Source organism: Sapajus apella, unplaced genomic scaffold, assembly GCF_009761245.1.
Source record: "Sapajus apella isolate SASKATOON/1434 unplaced genomic scaffold, GSC_monkey_1.0 scaffold4, whole genome shotgun sequence".
Taxonomy (NCBI): domain Eukaryota; kingdom Metazoa; phylum Chordata; class Mammalia; order Primates; family Cebidae; genus Sapajus; species Sapajus apella.
The window spans coordinates 17,342,431-17,369,768 of NW_022436944.1; the positions used below are offsets into that span (position 1 = coordinate 17,342,431).

Consider the following 27,338-nt stretch of genomic DNA (forward strand, 5'->3'; position numbering starts at 1 on the left):
CAGGGTCCTCGCTGGCTGTTGGCCAGAGACATCAGTTCCTTGTCATGTGGACCTTTTCATAGAGCTACTCCCAACATGGTAGCTGGCTTCATTCACAGAGAGGGCTTAGAGAAGGTTGTAGACTGAATACTTGTGTCTCCTCAAAATTCACATATTGAAACTGTACTCCCTAATGTAATGGTGTCAGCAGGTGGGGTCTTTGGGAGGTAATTAGGATTAGAGGAGGTTACGAGGGTGGAGCCCTCACAAAGAAGATTGGTATCCTTAGAAGAATCCTTAGAGAACTTTCTTCCTGTCTCTGCTGTGTGAGGACTCAGTGAGAAGGCTGTTATCTATGAACCAGGAAGCAGGCCATTGCTAGACACCTGTGGTACCTTGACCTTGGTCTTCCCACCCTCCACAACTGTAAGAAATAAATGTTTGTTATTTAAGTCACCTAGTTTATGATATTTTGTTATAGCAGCTCAAGCTAAGACAGCAAGCAAGAGGAACGGAGGGACAGTAAGATAGCATTCACAGTCTTTTTTAACCTAATCTCGGAAGTGACATTCTATCACTTTAACCATATTCTGTTCATTTAAAGCAAGATCAGCCCTCATTCACAGGGAAGGTGTTACGTTACACATTGGGCGACACCAGGAGGAGGGATCCCTGGGAGCCTTCTTAATGACTACTTCCTACAACTCACTTGGCCTCTCTGTAACTCAGTATTGTCATCTATAAACATCAACCCTATAAAAGACATTGTGAGAATCTAAGATGCTTAGAACATTCCCTGGTACAGGGTGAGCAAGAGAGAAAACTAGTGTGGATACAAAAATAATGCAAATACATAGACCTATTCTTAGTACACAGGACTAAGTCCACGATGCTTGTTTAAGATATGCTTGAATTAGGAGTGCTTGACTATAGGAGTTTGAGGCCAGCCTGGGCAACGGTGAGGCCCCTTCTCTACAAAAAATAAAAAAGTAGCAAGGCATGGTAGCACATGCCTATAGTCCCAGCTACTCAGGAGGATCCTTTGAGCCTGGGAGGTCGAGGCTGCAGTCAGCCATGATCCAGCCATTGCACTAATCCTAGACAACAGAGTGAGACCCTGTCTTAAAAAAAAAAAAACTTGAATTAAGTGACCCACAATTATTCAAAAGAAGTTTGAGCATTTGGAAATTACCCCAGAAACAGATGAAGTTAAAAGTTCTACTATAATTACCAGGGGGCCTTACGTCACCTCCAGATTTCCCACAAGCTTCCCCTGGTGAGGAGTTTCCACGCAGCAAGCTTCAGTGCATACTTGAGTCATCTCTAAATAGCCAACCACAATTTGCTCTGCAAATGCACCCCATTTGCCTGATTGCAGAAGTTGCCTGATTTGCAAAACCACACAATTTGTAAGTTACAGAAAAAAGGGCAAGAGCTTGTCTGCCTAGCTGGAGCATTTCTCATTGTGCTCAGCAGTTTAGTAAGATTAGGAACTCACCTGTGAGGTGTTTTGTTTTTTTTTTAAGACTTACCCTGCTATTTTAGGGAAAGAAAAAGCTATTCAGTATACCCCCAGTCTTTCAAGCTTAGCGCCGAGCAGATGGGTTAAGGAGAGGTGTCCTGCTTGACATATACAATCTGGGATTCAGTGGGTGGGCAAATGAGGCCAACCTCTCATACAGCAGATGTGGTAAATGAGTCATGAATCAGGAGGTAACAAAAGGCTGAACCCTGCTCCCCCAGGACACAGTCATTCACTAAACAGGCCCAGAAACAGGAGCAACACTCCCAAGGGTAAATAAACCTTGCAAAAACTCAACTCAGCACACATTTTGAGTGCACGCTAAGTGCGACCTCTGAGCTGATTGCCCTCTGAAACAAGAGGCTCTAGCTCACAGTGCAAAGGTCACCTTTCTTTGTTTCAAAAACCACAAGGAAGGAGGAAGAAAGGCGGACTGGAAAGACCAGCCTGGTCACTGATGTGGCTCACGTAGCAGACCTGTCCACTCTCCTCCCCTACCTTCAGCAACTGCCCAGTTTTTTTGTTTTGCTTTTGTTTTTTAATTACCTGATTGACTTAATCAGGTGTGCAATGATGTGAAGGAGGAAGAAAGAAGTCATTTCTCTATAACAGGGGAGGCATCTGCCAGGGTAAGAGTGGATGGGTTTGTTGTATTTTTAGAAAAAGAAACCAAATTCTCTCTGCAGAGAATTGCTTTTCCTGTTCTTTATTTCAACACCTCCCAAACCAAACTGCTTTCTAAATGACTGGGGCCTATCTAACTGGAACACTGAAAGCTCATGTCAATGGGGCAAGCGTGAGGACTCCAGTGTCCCAATGAGTGCTAGTAAGAAGTGCTGGGAATGAGGGTCATCACACAGAGAGGCCGGAAGTGGAAGGAAAGAAAATACATTCCAGTGATAAATTCCAAATGCTTTGATTTTAAACTAAGAATGAAAACTATTACATTTTCTCCAGTAACAGTAAAACTGTGGGTGATTTTTGTGTCATCACTTATGTTTTGTGTCATAAAAAGGTGAAAATGAAAAAAATAGAATATGATTTTTCTCTCAAGACCAGCTAAGGAAGAGTTTATGAAAAGTTTGCCCACAAAATTCAGCACTTTATTATAGGCTGAACAACTGTTTTCTATCTCTGTTGAGTGTGCTAATCTTAACTCTTTAACCAGACTATAAGTAGAAGTCAGGCATAATTCAGAAGAAGGGCTCCAAGCGGGTTCCCATATTCTCAGCCGTGAGATCTTGAGCAAAGTAATCTGTGTCTCATTTTCCTCAACTGTAACATGGGGATAACAGTAGTATTCATCATAAAGAGTTATGAGAAATACTTAAAACTATCCATGCCCAACATACAGTGGGCACTCAATAAATATTAGTTATTATTTTATGCTCCCCACCTATCCAAAAACTCAGGTTCAGCCATGAGCTTTCAAAAGCCTACAAAACCTAGTGTTGTTACTCATGTGTTTTTTAAAAAAAGCAAAACCCTACAGTGGTTGACCCCTATCATTGAGGTAAATGTCTTATTAAGCCAGTTGAGGCTCCCCTTGTGCTAACCCCACACCCTTACACTCCCATTATGTCCCCTCCAAGTCCCAGTGCAATCCCAGAATACCTCCTCTCACTCTGTACTTTTCAGCTCCTGCTACAATGCCTTCCCACCTCGCGGTCCCTGAAATCCTTCCTCTCCCAGGGTTATTGGGCCTTGCTCTCTTACTAGAATGTAAACTGCCTAAGAACCATTCTCAGAGCTCCAACAGTAGCGGGCACATGATAAATGCTCCGGACACATTTACTGAATGATTGAATATCTATACCTAGTAAGTTTTTTCCAAGATTTATATCAAATTCCATCAATTCTATGCATTTAGTCTTTCTATGGAAGCCCTTTGTTAGGATTAAATTTTATTTCTTCTGGGCTCTAACGCCATATTTCTTTGACAAATTTTATTCATTCATATTAAGCATCCAATAATAGTTTTAAAAGATAACAACTAACATTTAAACAGTGCTTATGATGGGCAAGGTTGTTTTTTTGTTTGAGATGGAATCTCTGCGTTGTTTTAAGAGTTTGACCTATATCAAACTCATTTACTCCTCACTGCTCCCCCATAAGATAGGTATTTTTATTCCACTTTTGCAGTTGGAGGAAACCATTTTTCACTCAGTCCTAACAGTTGGTCCTTACCTCTGTATCTCCTACAAATATCCGCCACCTAGGATAGAACCCTTTCCCCAATTCCAGAGTCACCGGCTCAAGCAAAGTTTGCAGAAAAACAATTTAACTCGGAGTACACAGTTAACATTTGAACATGCGGTTCACTCCGGGCTACCCTGCCCTCGCTAGCGCTTCTGATGGGCCCGCAGGCTGGCCTACGCCGCCCAACAAAGACTAGGACTTCTGCCGGCTCCCTACCAAGAGGACGCAGCGCCTTATACTGGAGGCTCACCCACTGTCTTCAGAGACCTCACGACCCAACCCACGTTTCTGGCATTCCTAGATGATCTCGAACTCTCAGCCAACGCTGTCCATGAAATGCCTCCTCCTCCTGCTATACAAGCCAGGGGCGCTCAATTCAATGAAGCCTCCTTCAGGTCCGTTGGGAAAGGAATAAAGGGAACTTCCTTCCTTCCCACCGCCCCCCCTTTACTCAAACCCACCGTTAAGTGTACAAAACTAGGTCCTATGCCCACTGCAGACCCAACTCGAGCCCCTTGCCCGCTCCCGCCCAATGCTTCTCGTCCTGACTCCGAACACAGAATCCGGGAGGCAGCGTCGCCCTCCTCTGTTGCGCGCTGATGAATCAACCCCAAGAGACACCTCTCGGTTTTTTCCGACCAGTGCAGGGGCGCCCGCGCCCCGCCCCTGCCCGCCCGCGTCCGGTCCCACCCACCATCCACGCTCACGCCCTGCCAGAAGTTGCCCTTCCAGTCTGATCGGAGGGACGCGTCGGCCAGGCACCCCGGGGTGTGGCCAAAGGACTTCGGCGACGCCTTCCCGAGGGTGGCCCCCTCCCCAATCTGGAAAACACAACCCCGCGAGGCTGCGGCAATCTAGGCATGCTCACTGGCGCAGGCCCGGCCCGCAGCCTGAGCAGGAAGCGCCGGCGCTAGGCGGCCCCCTGCGCTGCCAGCTGGAGCCGGGCGGAGCCAGCGCCCCGGCGCAGGGTGGCTCTGCCAGTCCCCGCGCGCCTGGGCGGCCGCACACGTGTCCAGGCGTCACGTCCGCGCGCGCCCCCGGGGCTTGCGTCAGCGGCCGCTCCAGAAGCGGGTGGGCCAGGGATCTTTGCGCACCGCTTGGGTTCGGGGCCCGAGACGCCGCGCCGGGAGGAGGGCACCACGAGGGGTCCGACGCGGAGGCGTGTTCGGAACTCCGGGGGCTGCGGAGGGCATCGGCGCGGTCCAACCCTCCGCCTCCCGCGCGCCAAGCGTCTCCGCCGCGCGGACTTGGGCTGGGCGCCGTGGCGTTGCCTCAGAGCTCTCTGCCCGCGGGGCGCGCACCGCCTTGACCTGGGCGGCCCCGCGGCAGGCAGGCGCCCGCAGTTCCATGGTTGGTTCGGAGCGCGATGAGCCGCCCGTCCTCCACCGGCCCCAGCGCTAATAAACCGTGCAGCAAGCAGCCGCCGCCGCAGCCCCAGCACACTCCATCCCCGGCTGCGCCCCCGGCCGCCGCCACCATCTCGGCTGCGGGCCCCGGCTCGTCCGCGGTGCCCGCCGCGGCGGCGGTGATCTCGGGCCCCGGCGGTGGCGGCGGGGCCGGCCCGGTGTCCCCGCAGCACCACGAGCTGACCTCGCTCTTCGAGTGTCCGGTCTGCTTTGACTATGTCCTGCCTCCTATCCTGCAGTGCCAGGCTGGGCACCTGGTGTGTAACCAATGCCGCCAGAAGTTGAGCTGCTGCCCGACGTGCAGGGGCGCCCTGACGCCCAGCATCAGGAACCTGGCTATGGAGAAGGTGGCCTCAGCAGTCCTGTTTCCCTGTAAGGTAAGTCCAGGGACAGCCCGCGCACCTCCGCCGGTGACCTCAGGGACTCCGGTATTCTCCAGCCCACTCTCAGGCCCAGAGAGGCGGTCAGCATCTCTCCTAAAAAAAAAAAAAAAAAAATGTTGTTTACACTTCGTCCACCCTCCCTCAAGCTCACTTTGAAAGGAGTAGCTCTGGGTTGACATTTACCGATTACTGACCCCAGATTAATCGGCATTCGCTGGTCATTAGAACATTTTAGCTCACCCGCCCCAATGCCCGAGTCCTCTGCAGATGTGTATTCGGGTACATTTGGTAGGGATGGGCCACACCAGTAAAACTTGGACCGAGAAACTGACTGTGGGGATTGAGGAGGGAGGAAACGGGCAAGCTAAACGCACCCTTTACCAGCCTTTGGCGTGGCTGAATTGATACTGGAGTCCTGCACCCCGCACCTCTCTTCTGCGCACCCCTGACACGTGGGAGCTCTCCAGAGTGTAGCTAAAAAAAGGACCCCTACAGCCTGTTTTCCTCCAGCTACAAGAAAACCCTGCAAGCCACGCCTTTTTCTCTCCTAGCCTTCCAAGGACTGGGAAGGATTGAGGAGTTGTGGCTGCGTTTTTGTATTTAGTGGGGTGAAAACAGTCAATCAAGAAATTAACAAGCGCATTCAAGAGCAGTTGTTAGAGTTGTTTAAAGCTCATCACTTCATTTTTTATTTAATGTAAAAAGTTTTCAGTGCCCTTGCGAAAAATGCAAACCACTAAGACAAGAAGTAAAATGAAAGGCCAGGACCTCTCCTGTCCTGTCCCACCATTGTTAGGTTTAATGTGTATCTTTTAAAACTATATATATACACATACACCCTCGCAGCTAAATATAGAATCATAGATGTCAGTGTATGTCAGGGAGGTTTTTTTAATACCCACACAGAGATACAAGTTTTTCTCCAGAAATGGCATCTGCAACTTGCTGTTTTTAAATTCATATTATCACACATATTTCTCTCTATCTGAAACCCAGTCAACTTCATTGTATTTTAAATGGCTGCATGGTATTGCATTGTGTGGTCATGTTATAACATTTGTTTATCTGCAGCTATTATGTGGAAACCTTCAGGAGCAATTTCACAGACCTACTTGTCTACATTACTTCATTAAAATCTGGAAAGTTCATTTTCTGAAATTAGAAGTGGAAATAATGTCATTAATACTTTCCAGTTTTTTTGTGCAAGTTACTTGCTCTGCCTCTTGGGCCATTTAGGCTGTCTTGCATTTCTCCTTGGTGCTGCTTATTTATAGGACAAGAGCTCATTTTTAAATTAAAAATAATCCACCAGAGAATTCAGGCTTGGGACTCAGGTCAGTAAAATGAGTGATATAATTTGGTCTGCTGCCTTGCCGCAAATCAAGTTTAAAATAGCATATTTAAATAAGGGTTTGAATCAGTGTTTGGACTATGGTGTTTCAGGCAACCTTAATAAATTGCTTTCAACCTCTCCTCATATAATGCTTACTAATTCACTCAGCCCAGTTTCTCAGAGTTTAAAGTATTTGCATAGTTGTCTTAGGTTTGTGAAAAAGGTGACAAACTAGTGGTTGGAAAAGGTTTGGTGGTAGTTAACATAGAGTGGCTATTTGATGTCTGAGATATATTGTAGGGGTGGGGGATGCCCCACAGGATTTCTGGGGAGTCATTTTCTCACCCCATTACTTTCCCTTAAACCTGCAGTGGCTAATAGAAGAAATGGCTTTAGGTGAGTTATAGTTCACAAATGAGCATTTGGTATTAGTCAGTAATCCATAATTTGTTTTTAAAACGCAACCTCATAATAGAATCATGCTATTCCCAAGAGAAGGGGAAGGAAACAGTTATGCTATATGGAGCATGAAGTTTCACTTTCAGGATCTAGAACTCTGGTTCCTATGAAAGCATATGTTCTTTCCTAACGTGTGACAGGCTAGTGAAATCAATCTTGAAGAGTAGTTCTGGGAATTGGGGGTTCTCAGCCTTTCTGTACATGTCAGTGATTTTCTGAGTCTCTATAAGAATGCACTTGGGCAAAGCCATTACTTTGCAAGCTGAAATGTAAAAGGGTCAACCATTCTCCTACAGACCAGGAACCAAGCTTAGAATGTGATCTTGGGGATGCTTTTGTGTGTGTATGTGTGTGAGTTGTATAAAGCTGGAGCATGCATGCCTCACCTTTGGTTGATCAATAATCGAAACTATTGGCAGGGCAGCTCAGCCAGTTAGTCTGGATAAACCAAACTTGAATGTATACATAAGCCCAGCAACCAACCAAGATGTGTTAGCTATAGGGGATGAGGAACAACAGTCAGTGGTAAGGCCTGTATCAAACTTAAAACAAGGTTGGTCTGTTTTCCTAGCCCTTTGGCCTACAGTTTGAGGCTCCTAGAAATTATGGGGACTGCCTTTTCACTGTCCCCACCTGCTCTCAGAATCTCTCATGGGCTGGCTCATGTGAAAAAAAACAATGTTGAATAAAGTACCAGAGCCCACATCTCAAGAGCTGCCTGGCACTGCCACTGTTTGCTTGAAAGACCACCTCTTGGGGCCTTGATTTCCTCATCTGTAAATGAGAGATGTGACTGCTTGACTTCCGAGAACCTGTAGCTTCTAGCGTTCCAAGAAAAGAAGAGAGGCTATCTGGATGTTATTGGATGCTCTCTGTCTGCCAACTGCTTCGGTAGGGGTCGGCTTTTATTAGTTTGCCTTTTTTTTTTTTGCAGATGAGGAAACTCATGCCTACAGAGTGGTTAAGTGTGAAGTGACTTGTCAAATCACACAGCTAGTAAGTGGACCAGTCCATGCACCTGCATCTCAAAGGCACAGATCTTTTGTCCTACAGGGATTTTGAATCTGAGTGTATACTCCAACATTCTGAATCATAACTCAAGGTTGACACCAGTAACAAAACCATCTGGTTCTATGAGTTCACCAGATGGGCTTCTGATGGGACCATCCCAAAATGACAACATACATACTCACTAGGAAATTCATTGGCAGGAATTTTGTAGGGCATGTAGGGTAGGAAAAATAGGGGGGGACCTACAAACCTAGTATTTTGTGGAATATCATCACATCTTTAGACTGCTTCAGTTAGGCAAAAAATGGATGTATTGCCAAATAGCTACCCTAAGTATGTGTAGGGTAATTAATTAAAGCCTAGAGTTCGGCCAGCAGCTTTGATAACAGGGAACCAGGTGCATTATTAGTTCAGATATTTGGGTGGTGTCTCATGCCTGTAATCCCAGAACTTTGGGAGGCTGAGGCAGGCAGATCACCTGACGTCAGGAGTTTGAGAACCAGCCTGGACAACATGGTGAAACCTCGTCTCTACTAAAAATACAAAAATTAGCCAGGCGTGATGGTGGGCACCTGTAATCCCAGCTACTCAGGAGGCTGAGGCAGAAGAATCACTTGAACCCAGGAGGTGGAAGTTGCAGTTAGGGCCTAACAGTTCCGAGATCGTGCCACTGCACTCCAGCCTAGGTGACTGAGCAAGACTCTATCTCAAAAAAAAAAAAAAAAAAAAAAAAAGGAATGTCTAATAGTGTATGGCTTTCTTCCACTTGGGGTATTTATTTAATCCATTCTATGGCTTGTTCCATGCCTGGAAACTTTTGACATCCTGTTCTCAGACTTAAACTCACCCCTTCAGTGTGTGGGCTTAGGGGGAGAAGTGAAGGTTGACACATTTGTGTCAATGACATAGTCTATTTACCACCCAATGGCATATTTTGATATTAGCCAAGTATTTCTCTCCCCAACTGTGAGAAATACTAATCCACTCTATCCTTCTTACACTATGATAACTTTTCTTTGTCCTCACTGAAAGTTTCTAGTAGCGTATCTCCAAATCATTATGGAATTTGAAATCCTCAGCCAGACAAGTCTTCACTGTGGTTGAATTGAGACAATGTCTGTGTTCCTAAAAAATAAATAAATACATAAATCAAACCAAGTCAGATTAGACAAAACAGTTGAAAGTTTAAAAGTCCATGGCCTCCTCTAGGCCAGTGGAGACAAAGTCTCTAAATGGGAGCAGGGCCAGGTAATGCAGGGGAGAGAGGCACGCATGGCCTCAGGGTCAGGGAGACCTGGAGGAGCGGTGGAGACAGTGGAGAGCCAGGGAACAGGTGCCACCTCCCAAGAGGCAGCCTTTACTCAGCTCTGGCTGATTGGTTGGGGTAGGGATGTGGGTGCAGGCATATCAGACCTTTAGATTTTTTCAAGAAAAGCCAGAAATCTGGATTTTATTTCTTTAAGCGATGACATCTCACTATGTTGCCTGGGCTGGTCTTGAATTCCTGAGCTCAAGCGATCCTCCCATCTCGGCCTCTGAAAGTGCTGGTATGATAAGTGTGAGCCACCATGCCCGGCTTGGATTTTGTTTTTTATGTTAAATATCTCAATTTTTTTTCCAGCATTGGCTGACTTCACATTTACGGCCAGCACTTGCAGGCCAAACCAACCATGTCTCCAGGCCAAATTCCAGCTGCCAGCATGCCGCCTCTGATCTCATTCTCTTATAGACGCATTCCTTGAGCCTGGAAGTTGTCGTTTAACTCTTGCCATACATGAACTTTGGAAATCTATTAGGCCCTAACTGTTGGTGATTTTGTAACTGTTTTTATCCTTATTTTGCCAGGAGAATATTATTTTCTGGCCACCAGGAAACCTCAGATGATGTCCTTGTGACTAGATGTTTGACTCTATATAGATCAGTTTCTTTTTTGCACCTGAGGGTCTTTTAGACAAGGGATTGGACTAAATGATTATCCCAAGGTTCTTTTTACCCTAAAATTTTAAAATCTAGAAAGCAGTCCTAGTGAAAAGAATGCGAACAGGAAACAGAAGACTTGGGTTCTTGTCCTGGCTTTGTGTGACTTTGGTCCGGTCACATACTTCCCTGACCCTGTTTGTTCATCCATTTAAAAGAATGGAGACAACACCTAGCTGGTGGGTGCTCGGAAATCAGATTAGAAGTGCTGCTGAGGGCTTTTGCTTCACCATATGGAATGGAAGATGGGTGGTATTGGGGTGCTTGGAAGGGTGTGATGGGGGGATCACCTGGAAGCACAGCCAATTAGCCAAAAATACTTCCAAAAATTTCTTGCTAACCCCCAGGATTCTCCTAAGATAAAACTGTTTACTTTGGAAATTGTCCCTGAAGTCCTCACTACTGCCTGACATGGACAAGGTTGGCCCATAAAAACAGAGTGAACTGGCAAGGACCAGAGTCCACATATATTAACTCCAGGGCTCAAGTTTTTAAAGAACAAAACTGATAATACACCTTTCATTGTATTTTACTCCTGGTATAAAGAAGAAGCATTAGAATACTATATGGCAGTACTGAAGCTTAATGGTGATTCTACACATAATTGGCTAAAGATTTTTCACAGGTCACCACGACCTGGAACTGGAATAAATCATGTGAAAGTTGAGCCTTAGTATAACCAGAAAAGAGGCTTACCAAAAGTTACAGCAGGTGTGGCCTATAAAATACCAAGATTGGATTAGACTTTCCCGTTCTGTGTTAGAGCTGTTTTTTGAAGCCCCATAAAAAGTGCTGTATACATGACGATAGTAAGTCCTCACTGTAAAATGTCTTAAGCATCAGACTTTTGCTTCTGACAAAATTTGCGAGACACGGCAGTTCTTAATCAAACCCATAAGGTCCTCACTCCTTGAAAGGGGCACTAGCAGGTACACATTTGCTGAACTGTGTACCAGTGCCATCATTTGGAGCCACTGTGTATTGCTGGCGAGTTTTTCAGGACATGATCATACACAGGGTATTTGAATGTGGTTCTACTCAGGACTTCCTGAAAAGGAAAATAAGAAAGTCTTCCCAATCAAATGTATCTTTATTTTAAGCATTGGGGTATCCTTTTAAGGCTTTTGAGGGATACTGAAAATGCTCTACAGAATTTCATCAACTTTGCCCTACATTGGGAAACTGTTGTTTTCCTCATTTCCAGTTTGGTAAAGATTTTAGGTAATGATTTTTAGACTGTGTGGCATCTATAGAATAAAGGGTTATCCACTTCTCAGTTTTTGCCCACAGGTGATAAAGAGATGGATGAAAAATGTTCCTGGTCAGGTGCGGTGGCTCATGCCTCTAATCCCAGTATTTTGGGAGGCCAAGTCAGGAGAATCGCTTGAATCCAGGAGTTCGAGACCAGCCTGGGCAACATGGTGAAACCTGGTCTCTACTAAAAATATAAAAATTAGCTGGGCGTGGTAGCTCGTGTCTATATTCCCAGCTACTCAGAGGGCTGAGGTGGGGGGATTGCTTGAACCCAGGAGATCAAGGCTGCAGTGAGCCGAAATCTCATCAATGCTCTCCAGCCTTGGTAACAGAGTGAGACCCTGTCTCAAAAAGAAAAAAAAGAAAAGAAAAATATTCTTCTGTTAAATGTGCAGGCCTATGCACTGCTTTAAAATTTTTGAATCAACAAAGATAGTATCTTTGGGTCCCTTTTACCCCAGGATCCCTCTTACTCTGGCAGTTTTGAGGGCAGCCCCTAGTCTGGCCCCCTGGTCCCAATCCCAACTCCAGCCCCACTGTGACTGGCTGGTGACCTCCAAGCCTCAAGGTTGCTGTGAGGACGAAACACAATAATAATTCATATGCAAAGTGCCTCACACAGCCCAGGCACTAAATAAATGTGCACAGTTAGAAACTGACGGAAAAAGAGAAAAAGGAATCGTTCTTATTTTTTCTCATAGATTTTCCCAATGTGCTTCTCTTTCCTAGTCTTATCATATAGCATTTTCATAGAGCTGTGTAAGTTGGCCTTTGCATTGGTTTTTCAGTGATGAGGTTTTTTTTTTTTTTTTCATTTCTTTAAATCTTTTGAGAGGGCTGGTTAGATTAAGCAGCATTTGAAATTATATGTATTATATTTTGCGTATTTTTACATATTTTGTTTTCTAAAGTTATAATTATTTTTAAATGTAGAACATATAGAAAACAATATAAAATTAAAATCTTCTATAATCTCCCTCACCTAAAGATAACCACTATACCATTTTGCATACATCCTTGCAAACTTATTTCTACATCAATGGAGTTTTCTTTAAAGAAAAAAAAAAAGGCAGGTGAGATGGTGATATGGTTTGGATCTGTGTCCCCACCAAATCTCATGTTCAGTTGTCATTCCCAGTGTTGGCAGTGGGGCCTGGCGGGGAGGTGGTTGTATCTTGGGGGTGGATTTCTCATGAATAGCTTAGCCCCATCCTCTTGGTGCTGTTCTCATGACAGTAAGTCTCATGAGATCTGGTTGTTTAAAAAGTGTAAAGCGCCTCTCCTGCCCTTGCTCCCGCTCCCACCATGTGAGATGCCTCGCTCCTCCTTTGCCTTCCACCATTATTGGAAGCTTTCTGAGGCCTCCCAGAAGCAGGAGCCGCTGTGCTTCCTGTACAGCCTACAGAACCGTGAACCAATTAAACCTCTTTTCTTTATAAATTACTCAATTTCAAGTATTTCTTTATGGCAATGGGAGAATGGACCGATACAGATGGGGAATCCTGTTGTCCACACCGTTTCATAATCTGCTTCTTCATCTAACACATCGTGACTGCTTTTCTACAGTGATCAAAATTCCGTAGGATAACATTTAATGACCGCATAATATTGCACTTCTATAACAGTACCAGAGTTATTTAATCAAGATCCTATTTGTGGTCATTTAAGTTCTGTTTTCTGAGACTTTTTTAAAAAAACACTGCTATAACCAAATCTTTGTACATACAAAAAATAGTTATTTCCTAAAGATAATTTCCTTGAAGTTGGTTGGTATAACCCAAGAGTATCGTAGAAATCTAAGTGGTTTTTTGTTTCTTTGTTTGTTTTTGAGACAGGGTCTCGCTCTGACATTCAAGCTGGGGTGCAGTAGCATTATCAAAGCTCACTGAAGCCTCAACTTCCTGGGCTCAGGTGATCTTCTCACCCCAGCCTTTTGAGTTGGAGCACGCATCATCATGCTTGGCTGATTTTTGTACTTTTTGTAAAAACAGGGTTTCACCACATTGCCCAGGCTGGTCTCGAACTCCTGAGCTCAAGTGATTCTGCCTCAGCCTCCTGAAGTGGCGGGATTACAGGCATGAGCCACCACACTCAGCCAGAGAAATCAAAGCTTTTTCATAGTAGAACCAAATTGTTTTCTCCCTTAGAATCATTTACAGTTGAGTGTCCATTTCTTCCCAGCAGCACCGACACTGGGTGTTAGTGTTCGGTGTTCTTAATGCTGCAGCCTGCTTTTCCTCCCTGGTGCAGTGTCAGGCCGGAATTGGCCGCTGCTGACCTATCCACTAACTTTACATCATACTCACTCTTGCCTTGGAGTTCCAGGCCCTCTCTTTCCCACAACCCATCTGCCTAGCCATTTCTTGCCTCTGCTCACCCCTCTCTTTCTGAAACTCTGAGTCTAGTGGTGGAGACAGATGTGCCAATGGGGCAGAGCCTTTCTGAAGTACTAGGAGCTAGGAGTCTGAAGACCTCACTGCCGTGGTGGCACCAGCTGCATGCTAAAGGATGCACAGCGGTTTGCCCGTGAAGAAAGAAGGGGTGGAAGCTCATAAGGAGGCTGCGTAGGAGGCCAGCAGAGTTGTTTGTGAAGGATGTTGCCTGCCTTGCTTATAGGTGGCCCGAGCTAGGTGCCCATGCTCATGCATTTTATAAGTTCGGGGACAGAAACTCCAGTGTGGACTAATTACATATACAGTGTCTTTTTCACTACAACCTCTTGTCTATTCTGTGCCCATCTGAGGAACAGTGATCCCTCTTCCCATTCTAGACTCAAGGAGTGGCTTTTGCAGGGATGCCAGTGGTACCAGAGCCCTCTTATTAGGGTTGCTAAGTCAAATACAGAATGCCCAGTTATGAATTTCAGATAAACAACAAATAACTTGTGGGGCCAGAGAGGAGTAATAAGTATCCCAAATATTGCCTGAGAGATACTGGGCATCTTGTATTTTTATTTGATAATCTTTTTTAAAAAAAATATTGAGATGCGCTCACTCTGTCACCCAGGCTGGAGTGCAGTGGTGCGATCTTGGCTCACTGCAACCTCCACCTCCTGGGTTTAAGTGATTCTCGTGCCTCAGCCTCCTGGTAGCTGGGACTTCAGGCTCATGCCACCACGCCTGGCTAATTTTTATATTTTTAGTAGAGACGGGATTTCGCCATGTTGGCCAGGCTGTTCTAGAACTCCTGACCTCAGGTGACCTGCCTGCCTTGGCCTCCCAAAGTGCTGGGATTACAGGTGTAAACCACTGTACCAAACCTCTTTGATCATCTTACAACCCTACCACTTAAGTCCTTTGGTGAATTCCATTGGTTTCGTTGAGAAATGAAGACTGCTGAGGGGAATAGAGCTATTTGAAGAACTGTCAGGGCAGTTGAGCAGCTGTGCAGGTGGGAGCCTGGCATGGAAGAGTGAGGGCGTACTGAAAGGGTGGGTGCGGTACTGGTCACACAGCAGAGAGCCTTTAACTCAGCTCTTTTAGGTGCTTTGTTTGCTCAAACATGCGCTTTAAAGGGACCTCACAAAACTGGCTCTCCAGGACAAAGTATGGTTGCCTGCTAATTGTGGCTATGGACAGATGAGAAAAGTCAACTTTTGTTTAAAGTTTCTAAGACTAAAAATAAACCCCTGCCAGCCCAGGGAGTTTTTGTAAGGTTAAACACACCCTCCCTCGATAGCAGGATGTTCTCAGATTTCTGCAGTAATAATTATGCAGGCCAGTTTTGGTGGCTCACGCCCATAATCCCAACACTTCAAGAGGCTGACATGGGAGATGATTTGAGGCCAGGAGTTGTGCTCACTCCAGCCTGAGCACACAGCAGGACCCTCTCTCTTTTTTTTTTTTTTTTTAATTTTATTTATTTTTTTTTTACCCTCTCTTTTTAAAAAGAAAGAAGAAAGTGTGCCAGAGTCTTCCCAAGACACCTCTTAGTAAGAGAGCTAAAAGGTGGTTTGTTGACTTTCTCTTAGGCAAAACAGACAGATTTTTGGGCCCAGGATTTTAATTAGAATTGCCTTTCCCAGAAGAAATGTAGTTAAGTGTTTCTTTAATCTCACCACTGTTGGGTGACACTGTTTGACAGTTCTAGTGCTGAGTAATAGTGCCTCCTCATATCACTGTCTATAAAACGTGACTGCACTATTGGTTGATGATTATCTTTTGTATTTTATTTTTTTTTAAGAGACAAAGTCTTGCTCTGTCGCTCAGGCTGGAGTGCAGTGATGCAATCTCAGCTTCACTGCAACTTCTACCTCCCGGGTTCAGGCAATTCTGCCTCCCCCTCCCGAGTAGCTGGGACTACAGGCGTGCACCACCACACCCAGTTAATTTTTTTTGGATTGTAGTAGAGATGGGGTTTCACCATGTTGCTCAGGCTGGTTTTGAACTCCGAGCTCAGGCAATCCGTCCGCCTCAGCCTCCCAAAGTGCTAGGATTACAGGTGTGAGTCACCGCGCCCAGCCTGATTACCTCTTTACACTGCCTCACAGCACAGTTCAGGAATTTACCATTCCAGTTAAGTGCAAATGCGCTAAGGTTCTTAGTGGAAGGATGCTAGACAGATGCAGGTTAGGTCTTATAAATGTCACAAGAACAGATTTCACTTTCTCCTGCCTCCCAAGCCTGAACATGATTAACCTGAGGAGTCCACAACTCTTCCACTGTTAGCAGTAGTCAAGGAGTAAGTTGTAGATAGTTTTATAGACCCACTCATAGGTGACTTGGTAGGCTTAAAGTCACACAGGACACTAAGTACTTGCATTGCAATCACAGCGACTCTACCATTGTTGTAAACATATTTTAAGCAAGAGAGACATACAGCCATCAAAAGGACAATGGTGCTGATGTTTTCCAGTCTAGGTCAGATCTCAGAAGAGCTATAAACCTTCTCAGTGCCAGGCATGGTGGCTCACACCTATAATCCCAGCATTCTGGGAAACCGAAGTGGGAGGATTGCTTGATGCCAGGAGTTCATAACTACCCTGGCTAACAAAGCAAGACCCGTTGTTTTAATTAAAAAAAAAAAAAAATTAAAACCTTCTCACTCCAAATAGTTTTGTAAATAAAATATGTGAAACACCTTTATCAAAAATGACAAAACCGTAGTACCTGAAATCAAAAACAAACATTTCCTCCTACATGATCTCAAGGTCTATTGAATTTTTTTAAATTCTGAGTTCCACAGTAAAACTTCTAATTAAAGTAAACTTAACATGGTGGAAAACATTCCATCTTCTGCAGATAAATCTAACATTTGTTCATTTATCAACAAATACTGCATGGGCAAGAAGCAGGCAATGAATCAGTACCAATAAGCAAAATTAACACATCCGTAAATTAACTGGAAAATAACCTGTGATCATTCAGTGGTCTTTGTGGGGCAGATAAACATTTTAAATCACAAAACAGCTAGCTTGAATTGCTAGAAGTCCTTTTAAAAGTTTGACTGATGGTTAAAATGTAACTTTTACCATGATGTGAATCTATACTAGGTTTAGCTGCCAGCTCCCATTTGCATAAGCCTAATTATCTGCTAATCATACATAACAAATTATACTGTGAGGAATTCATCCTTACAGTTGAGCTCATATAGCTCTTCTTCCCTCTTCTAGGTTCACCTCCCAAAAGAAAAAGGGGCCTTGGGTAAATTTTATTCCTGGTGCTCATCTTTCAAATTGGCCTGGAGCAAAGTGGAGTTTACCTTGGACCACTGGGGGTGTTAATAATGAAACTACATGCCAAGACCACAGACTTGTCAGGGACCTGGAAACCTTTAGAAGGATCAGAGGACGGTGGAGAATGCATTGTCTTAGGGGCCAAAGAAGTGTTGGTTATTATGACAATTCATTTCTCATTGCAAAGTTGTATTGGTTCACTACAGTCTCAAAGAGGCTCTAGTAAAAGAAAAACTACCAACTTCAGTTGCATTTACATGTAGTTATGTAGTTAAAGGTATATATTCTTTTAAAACAAACACCATTATGATAAAACTTAATTCAACCAATTCTGCATAAGCCATTTCTATCCCATAAAGGATAACTATGCTAACTCAGTCCCTGGATATTCTTTAATATGTTTTTGTAGGTTTATTTTTGAGACAGGATGTCTGCCACTCTGTTGCCCAGGCTGGAGTGCAGTGGCACAATCATGGCTCACTGTGCCTCAACCTCCCAGGCCCAAGCAATCCTCTCACCTTAGCCCCCAAGTAGCTGAGACTACATGTGTACACCACAAGGCCTGGCTTTTTTTTTTTTTTTTTAACTTTTTATAGAGATGGGAGTCTCCCTATGTCGCCCAGGCTGGTCTCAAACTCCTGGGCTCAAGCTATCCCTTCATCTCAGCCTCCCAAAGTGCTGGGATTAAAGGCGTGAGCCAACCTGCCTGGCCATGTTTTTATTTTTACATGATTTCAAACTTACACAGCAGTTGCAATACCATAAAAAATTCCCTCACGGCCTTTTTCCAGATTCACCAGTTATTGCCTTTTTGCTCCAGTTGCGTTATCGTTTGTGCTGTTTCTGCTCATACATATATTTTTTAACCATTTGAATATAAATTACAGGCATCTTGTCCCCTTACCCCTAAATACATCGCTATGTTTCATCTAAAATTCTTTTCTTATATAATCATAGCACAGTTACCAAAATGGGGAAATTTGACACACAGCAGATCCTATTATCTAATCCACAGTCCATATTCAAATTACAACTTTTGCCCCAATGTCCTTTGTAGGAATTTTGGTTTCTCATTCTAGGGTTATGCATTGCACTTAGCCGTCAGTGTGCATTCTGTGATCATTACAACTTATTTAGATTGAAGGAAAGCACCATTTGCTTTTGTTTACTCCAAGATAAAATCATTTCTTGGATTTAATTCAAAAGTTTAAGAGCATCAACAACAAAATATCAATTATGGTTTATTTTTCTTGAGACATTCTCATTTGAGGTGCTGGCAGGTATTTTGCTAATAAATTTCAGCTGTTTCCTAGGAGGTACATCGGTCTAGGCAGTATGGTTACCTCACAGTTTCCAAAAGAGATGTGCTTCTGCTGTGGAGCACATGCTCCTCCCTCCCATGGAGTAGACTGTTGATTGTTGGGTTCAGTACATCATTCTTGAATTGCATGGAATCAGATTTAATTAAATAGGTTATGTGACTTGTTCTAAACCAGTCACAGCATTCATGACCCTCACTAGCACCTTACTTAGAAGGCTTATTTTCCTTGTATGCTCATTTCATAAGTAAACTCAGTGTGACTGTGTTTATTAGGTAAATAACAGGTGTCTTGTGTTTGACTGTGTTCTGACATATCTCATTGTGTGTATTTGTGTATGAAGGGGTTTCTATGCTGAAAAGGGAAAAACCCTACCTAAATTCCAACTTAAATACAACCTTCAAACCCCACACCCAGGAAAAGAATGGGAACTATTTGCTGCTTTCTGCAAAGACCTAAAAAATGAGGGTCCTGATTACACATTGCATCTCAATGGCTGAACACATTTGCACAAGACTTTTGATCTACTGCAACATGAAAAGTTTCTAAAGAGAAGTCAGAAATGGGATTTCAACATCTCTTTATTTCTCATTCTGCTGGGCCATCTACCTCCTTTTTTTTGAGACAGCATTTTCCTCTTGTTGCCTAGGCTGGAGTGCAGTGGCATGACCTCGGCTCACTGCAACCTCTGCCTCACAGGTTCAAGCGATTCTCCTGCCTCAGCCTCCCAAGTAGCTGGGACTACAAGCACCCACCACCACACCTGGCTAATTTTTTTTTTTTTTTTTTTTTTTTTAGTAGTGACAGAGTTTTGCCATATTGGCCAGGCTGGTCTCGAACTCCTGATCTCAGGTGATCCACCCAACTTAGCCTCCCAAAGTGCTGGGATTACAGGTGTGAACCATCGTGCCCGGCCCTACCTCCCTATTTTCTTCTTTAGTTTTCAGGGTGTGTGTGTGTGTATGTTCTTTAGAGAGGCTTACTTAAAACCTCTTTCCCCTCTGGGGAAAATGAGCAGATATTTCCCTAAGGAGAAATCTCATTTATAGCTGTGGGCTTGTCCCAGGAGACACAGGCAGCCCTCTGTGAACCAGCCCAGGTGCCTTCTCTCAATAACAAGAGGGTACAGCTAAGAACCAGACATCTAAAAGAAAGCCCTTCCCAGCTCAAACGCACAAGTCCTTGACCTTTTCACATTTTGTGGGCCAAGCCCTAGCCAGACCGTGAAAAGTGAAACCTCAGGACTTTTTTGCCAGATGCCAGAGAAGGCTGGGGGGGGCCCTAATGGCTGGTTCCTGGTTTGTGAGATGCTGCTGCCTTATTCCTGAGGGAGTGGTGCTTTCAGGGCTGTTTTTCTCTCCTTGCAAACCTGCAAACCAAAGAAGTCAATATTAGAACCCGCTTCCAAAAAGAGTGTATTTGTGAACTTTGGATTTTATGTGTGTTAGGTTGCGGGCCAGGGGTGTGAAGGCAGATGTAAATTATTTGTTTCTTTTTCTCAAAATACTGAATCTTTGACTCCTGAGCTGTTGTGCGCAGTGAAAGAACCCTGGAGGGGCACCCTAGGAACGCAGGGCTCTGCTCCTGGTGAGGCCACAAATGACCACAGGGCCCTGACCAGTCAGCCATACTCTGGGAGTATCCAGCTTCTAGTTTATAAAATGGATAGAACGAGCTCCCTGGTGTGACTCCATGCTTCGCAAGCGATCATGTTCTGTTGTGTGGCAGGGCTGGCATTCCTGAGTTGCCCTGGTAGTGCTCATTGGGTGGGGCAGTGACCCACTGGACCTGCTTGCTGGCAGGAGCCCCTCCTTGCAACTGTGATTGTGACTGCCTGGAAGCCAGGGTTCATCATTATTGAGAATTAGAATGATTGGTTCTCATCAGAATCAGTGGTTCTCAACTGGGGCCATTTTGCCCCCTAGGAGACATTTGGCCATGCCTGGAGACCTGGAGACATTTCTGGTTGTCACAGCTGATGGGCAGGGGGTGGTTACTATTGGCATCTAATGAATAGAGACCAGGGATGCTGCTAAACATCCTTCAGTGCATGGCACAGCCCCCATCACAAAGAATTATCAGGTCCAAAATGTTAGTAGCGCTACTGTCGAGAAACTAAATATAAATTCCATTGTCAGGAAAGTCCCTGACCTGCCTTCTCCTTTAGGTTTGTGTTTTGTTTTTTGTTTTTTGTTTTTTTTTTTTTTTGAGACGGAGTCTTGCTCTGTTGCCCAGGCTGCAGTGCAGTGGCATGATCTCAGCTCACTACAGTCTCTGCCTCCTGGGTTCAAGTGATTCTCCTGACTCAGCCCCCCGAGTAGCTGGGATCACAGGTGCACGCCACCATACCTGGCTAATATTTTATATTTTTTTGTTAAAGATGGGGTTTCACTATATTGGCCAGGCTGGTCTTGAACTCCTGACTTCAAGTGATCCACCTGCCTCAGCTTCCCAAAGTGCTGGGATTATAGGCGTGAGCCACTGCACCCAACCTCCTTTAGGTTTTATTCCCACTGTTTCCTCCACTCGCCCTGTGCTAGAACCAGATGGAACAACTCCATCCACAATCCACTTGTTTACAGTAAAGCTTTCCTTACCCTGTCCTCCTAACCCTGTCCCACCTTGAAATCACCTGTTGCCCTCCTGGTCTTCCTTTACACAGTTGTTAAATTTATTACATGGTCTTTCTCAACTGGAAACCCCACAAGGGCAGGATCCACAGCTGATTCCTTCTTGTACTCTCAAATAGCGGTTCTTAGCCCTGGAAACCCTTAGAAACCCTTGGAGCTCTTCACAAAAACACAAGCCCAAAGCCAGGGGCCAGTGAGACTTGGGTTTGCTGCTCAGAAGCACCTAGACAGTTTCATATACAGTCTTGGGAATTCACAAACTCCTAAAGTCCTCTCTCAGATCCCTGGATGAGAGCCCCTGATGAAAGTGACAAACACCTATGGTGCTCTGAAATGTCATTTCAGAACAATGCCAAGACTGCTGTAAGTATGAAATGTGGCGCGTGTGTGTGTGTGTGTGTGTGTGTGTGTGTGTGTGTGTAGGGGGTTAAAGTTTAGACTTTAGTCATCATAAAAGTGGTACGAGGGGTTATGAAGATGTGAACCTTACCCGTGATGGAAAGAGAAGGAATAGATTGTCCTCAAAGTTCTGCTTGTTTAGGAAAAGCAGAGTAAGCATCTAAGGCTTTCAAACTATTTAAGTTAATAGAGGATGTAGCAAGATCCTTATAAAAAAACATGAGATCATTGTCCACACAAATGCAAAGTAATGCCTTTTCTATTTGTGCAGTTTGGGGAGGTTCCCTGTTCTCTGTATTTGGGTGGAGAGAAGAGTTGAATATGTGACTTGTAAGGCAAACCAAATAATTCAGAGTATAAATACTCCTACTTGAGTGGGAAAAGTTATGAAATCATTGCCAGATGATAAATATTTGTTGTAAATGTTGAGTTCATCATGAACGAGGAGTGGTTTGGGGCTTTGGGCAGAGGTACAGGTGGTACCTTTCTGTGTGCCTTTGACCAAAGTTCTTCTCATTCCTGGGATTATTCCTATGTGGCTATGGTGAACAGTTCATTTTGAAACATCTTCAGATATTCAGGGCTTGTTTCAGCCAGAGAATCTGCCAGGCTCTGGGCCTAGTTCTTGCTATTTTTATTGTGTGTGTGTTTTTTTTTTTAAAACTCTGGGCAGAAGTGTCTCACCCGTCACTCACAGAACATTAAGAGGCCCTGTATTCCTAGCCGCACCCTAGATTTAAAACACAGTTAATAGGGATTTGTTTTTCAGGCCTTATAAAGTAAGGAACACAAAGTATAAATATACATGGATAAATAAATTTGTTTCTCCTGAGTGAGTTCTCTTACACTCAGGCTTTAAAAATTAGTTCAGAGTTTTAAAAGTTTTAAAAGATTAACAATTCCTATGGGCAAAGTAAGTAAGAATGAAACATTTCTGCCAGTTTCTGTTGAAGATTATAATCCGCTTGGGTATGAAGAAGTGGAGGTCGGAAGATGAGCTACATTTCTTTCTTCAAGTCACTCTCCTTCCTGATTAGGGGAGACTAATCCCCCTAAGAGTGGAGGCTGTCATCTTTGCTTCAGAATCCTCTGAGTGACTGTAGCTTAGCATCTTGTATGGAGAAGGCGCACAGTGCATAGTATCTATCTGCTTGTTGCTAGTGATAAATTCATCTATAAAGGTTCGAATTTGACTGACTTCAAGTTTAAAAGGGGGGTTATTCCATAAAGCAGGGTAGATCAAAGTAAAAACAGCAGTGGTGGGTTTTTTAAAAGCAACTGGACACAGCATCTTAAAAAAATGACCTGGCCCTGCCCTTATTTTGTGCCTTCCTGTCTCAGTGGAGCAGGGGAATCCAAGTGTGGTAAGTCAGACAGTTCCCCTGCCACTCTCTGCTCCAGGGGTATAAGGCTGACACCTAGTTTCACCTGAAAAGGTGATTCAGGTTCCTTAATTCTTACAGAACAACAGCTTAGTACTCGGGGCAGGTGTCTGCTTGTGAGCTGATTCTCCATCTGGTATCTAGGAATTAACACTGTCATCTTGTGAGAGACAGGAGCAGAAGTCCAGTTCCACTTGGTGTGGTCTTTTGCCACATCCGTTAGGAATGTCATCCCAAGTGCAAGGGAGAGAAAGGTTTTGTTCTCCTACCCTATTAAGGCAGCGTCTGAGGGGCAGACTGATCATATCAGCAAACTCATCTAGTTCTGCTTCCTCCCGGGCCTGTTGTGAGGGCCTGACATACCTGGCCATGAAGTCATGTGCACTCGAACTTGAGGAAGTGCTGGGGGTCAGCGAGCTTTGAGAGGAAGGTTAGGCCCTTCTCATTTTAGCCTCCTCTGGCCAGAACCAGACTGACTGGCAGTCTTCGTAGTTAAGTAGCTCTTAGGTGTGATTTCCTTCCACCCAGAAAATAAGGGCAAAGACCTCCCAGAGGGAAAGTCAAAAGGTTACAGTGGGGTGATATTTCTAGAAGTATGAAGGGGTCTCCAGGCCTCCGCTGCCCTAGCCTGATCATGCCAGCAGTAAAGAGCAAGAACCAAAGGGCAGCCTTCCCCATGGCCAGCCTGCCAGTCACCGGTTTGAGCCAGGAAGCAGTGGAGAGGGACAACAGAATTATACTGTTTTCACTATTGTCTTTATGCAAAAACTAATCTGGAGATAATATAATATTCCTTGCCCAACCCCGTCCCCAGCCCCAAGCAATTGAATTCTTTAAAAAACAGCTTCACAGAAAACATGGGGAAGGCTAGATTTTACAGGGCTTGCTCAACAATTTTGAGATGTGCGACGTAAAAGAATTTAGTTCTTGTCCTTTTGACAGTAGAACAGGGTTATGGAAAACAGCCTATTTCTGGTTCAGGAAATACCTTTGATTTTATGCATGACAACACTGATGATCAAGAGAGACCGAGACCTTTAATCTTGAATATTTCACTTGTTTTGAGCAAAAGTAGTTAAGAACACAGTTTAAGCCCAAGAAAACAGAGTAGTTAAGTATTTATAGAGGGTTGCACCATTAGAAGTTTTGAGAAGGCCCCATGGCTCAATGCATTTCTTTCTCTGCAGTATGCCACCACGGGCTGTTCCCTGACCCTGCACCATACAGAGAAACCAGAACACGAAGACATCTGTGAATACCGTCCCTACTCCTGCCCTTGTCCTGGTGCTTCCTGCAAGTGGCAGGGGTCCCTGGAAGCTGTGATGTCCCATCTCATGCACGCCCACAAGAGCATTACCACTCTTCAGGGAGAAGACATCGTCTTTCTAGCTACAGACATTAATTTGCCAGGGGCTGTCGACTGGGTGATGATGCAGTCATGTTTCGGCCATCATTTCATGCTGGTGCTGGAGAAACAAGAGAAGTACGAAGGCCACCAGCAGTTTTTTGCCATCGTCTTGCTCATTGGCACCCGCAAGCAAGCCGAGAACTTTGCCTACAGACTGGAGTTGAACGGGAACCGGCGGAGACTGACCTGGGAGGCCACACCCCGGTCCATTCACGATGGTGTGGCTGCGGCCATCATGAACAGTGACTGCCTTGTTTTCGACACAGCCATAGCACATCTTTTTGCAGATAATGGGAACCTTGGAATCAACGTGACTATTTCTACATGTTGTCCATGATGTGGCTTTCGTAAACCATCCAAATTATGTGGGCATAGTGCTCTGTGTTTAATAAAGGTTTTTATAAAGGTTTTATTCCACATGTCTTCACAAGTCAGGACCCACAGTTGCCCGTGTTTTGTTTGAACAGCAGTTTCTCATCTGGCATTGACCTGACAAAGTTCATTAAACTGGGATGAATGGGGTTGACCTGTTGGTGATTTAGAGGCTGTTCTGTGATCTAAAACAACTCTCTTATTAAATTTTATGTACTTCCTAAACAACGCTTGACAGGCCGTTGCACAGGGCTTCTGTAGATCAGTGTGTGAGGAATGGGAGGCCCCTTCCTGCCTGCCTTCCCATATTGGTCCCTTGTCATTGACAAAAGCACAGTGACTGTCAGCAGATTCCTTTACTTTTGTTTGTGGGAGGTAGGAATTGTTTTAATGCATTTTAAACAGTGTTTCTCAAATTGGATGGCTAATAAACATCGAATCACCCGGAGTGCTTATCTTAAAATTGCAGATTTAGGGAGCCTGCCAATTTAACAGTCTCATCTGGTGATTCTTTTCAACAGCAATGTTTGAAAATTACTGGGCTAAATTGTGGGAAAGGGTCCAGATTTTAAAGGTGCTTTAAGGTTGCCCTCTGCCGATACTGTTTGTGTTTCTACTGTTTCATTCCCTAACCTCCCCCGACCCTCAAATTAAAACTAGAACTACAGATCCACATGAACACACGCCTGAGATCTGGTCACTCACTTGTGTTTTGGGTGGATTGCCTAGAAAGCAAGTCATATGGCCATTGATAGTTCTCATGTAATTAGTTTTGCTCACCACTAGACCAGGGGACCCGTTTACACATGGCTTCCCTTAGAAGCCCTACTCGATAGTAGCTGGTATGAAAGACTAGATCAGTAGATTGGAAAAGCTTTATAACAGGTGTGTCATATGCTTGCTATTTAAAGGTGTGTGTTGGTTTTGTTTTTCTGCCACATTCACTAGTTTTTTAATAAATATTTTCCAAAAATGGATGTTGTGCTTTATTTCCCTAATTGAATAACGGGTATTTATTGAGCATCTACTATGTGCAAGTGCAATGAACCTTTACCACTGCATCTGGGGTTAGAACTTTCACTGTTTTCACTGAGGAAACAGTCATTGGGCCAAGGTCATGACATGGGTCCATGACAGCACTGGGGTCCAGGCTCACACATCTGAACCACTGACTCGGTGGTACAGGTCTCCTTCCAGGGCTGTCATTTCTGTCTGACAGTGTCAGCAGCTGTGCAAGAAGAGGATTGCTCCTGCTTTACCGAGTGAGAAGGAAGACACTTGGCCAGTGCTGACATCCAGAGTGCTGGGGTCGATCCAAGGTGACCCACTCCCTCAGTCCCAACGCTATACTCCCAAAATAATTCAGAGATTAGGGCCAAATGCTTAGTGAGGATTGACAGCTGCTTACCTCAGTGTCCCAATTTCTTTTCTTTCTTTATTTTTTTTTTTTTCTTTAAGAGGGAGGTTGGAGTGCAATGGTGTGATCTCAGCTGACTGCAACCTTGCCTCTGGGTTCAAATGATTCTCCTGCCTCAGCCTCTCAAGTAACTGGGACTACAGGCCCATGCCACCACACCCGGCTAATTTTTGTATTTGTAGTAGAGATGAGGTTTCACCATACTGGCCAGACTGGTCTCAAACTCCTGACCTCAAGTGATCCACCTGCCTCAGCCTCCCAAAGCGCTGGGATTAGGGCGTGAGCCACCAGGCCCAGCCATCAGTGTCCCAATTCCATTTGCATACTACCAAGTGGAGGTGATGGCTTTGGAGTTGATTTTGTTTTTTAAGTGAGATACAGTGTTAAGATTTTAGCCGGCATAGGGGTCTGGCATTTAAGGAATTGCTAAAGTAACCTCTTCTAGGCTATTCTTCAAATAAAAGTGAAAAACGGTTGCCTGCACAAAAGTAGGGGTTTTGTGGTGAATGAATGAAAACCATAACTCTTATCACTAAGAAAGTCATATTTCAAGCCAGTATACAGAGGGGTCTGTGAAGGTGAAACTAGGATCTAGGAGCAGGTGAACTTTGACTCTCAGGACCAGAGCCAGTCCAGATATGGCCTCCAGGGCCCTCTCGGCACCCACTCAAGGTGCAATGTGCATACACTAGTCAAGCTTGGCAGCATCACTTCATGTCCACGTCTTACTCGCTTATTACGTGTGACAGAGGAAATAGGACTGATTGGTTAACAGTGCACAAAAGGCAAAACTGTAAACAAAAGACTTGAAGGAGGAGAAAGTGGACACAAGTTATTCCAAAAGCACAAAAAGAGACTTAGCCCAAAGAGGTAAAGTGATGGGCCAGCAGCCACACGGTGCATTAGTGGCAGCACTGGTTCTAGAATTCATGCGTCTTGATTCCTCATTCAAACTTGGTTCTAGAAATTAACAAATGAAAATGTTGAGGCAACACAACTCTGAACTTTTATTTTCCACAGTTTTTTAGTTCCCTTTCATCTCTGTCACTGGAAATCTGTAAACTTAACCTTTACTCTTGACTTTCTTGAAACTGTGCATATTCTACCAGAAAACAAAAATCCCCAGGTTGTTCCCTGTTTTAACAGGAAGTGAAAACAGCAAAAAAAGATTATGTAAATTTAAATGCCTTTTTATACAGTTCCAATTGCAAATG

The 27,338-nt window shown here is 44.5% G+C and overlaps 1 protein-coding gene and 1 long non-coding RNA gene across 2 annotated transcripts in view; one reads left to right on the forward strand and one right to left on the reverse strand.

The window, feature by feature from the left end:
* Nucleotides 1–4,534: 4,534 nt before the first annotated feature.
* Nucleotides 4,535–25,684, forward strand: SIAH2 (siah E3 ubiquitin protein ligase 2). Its single transcript, XM_032263288.1, has 2 exons — nt 4,535–5,483; nt 24,115–25,684. The coding sequence occupies exons 1-2, from the start codon at nt 5,067–5,069 to the stop codon at nt 24,670–24,672; spliced, it is 975 nt and encodes a 324-aa protein (XP_032119179.1). The 5' UTR covers nt 4,535–5,066; the 3' UTR covers nt 24,673–25,684.
* LOC116539996 overlaps nt 9,006–27,338 on the reverse strand; it is a 49,871-nt gene continuing 31,538 nt past the window's right edge. The window contains exon 2 of the long non-coding RNA XR_004264259.1: nt 9,006–9,417. This is a non-coding gene — a long non-coding RNA (uncharacterized LOC116539996). The remainder of the gene's footprint in view (nt 9,418–27,338) is intronic.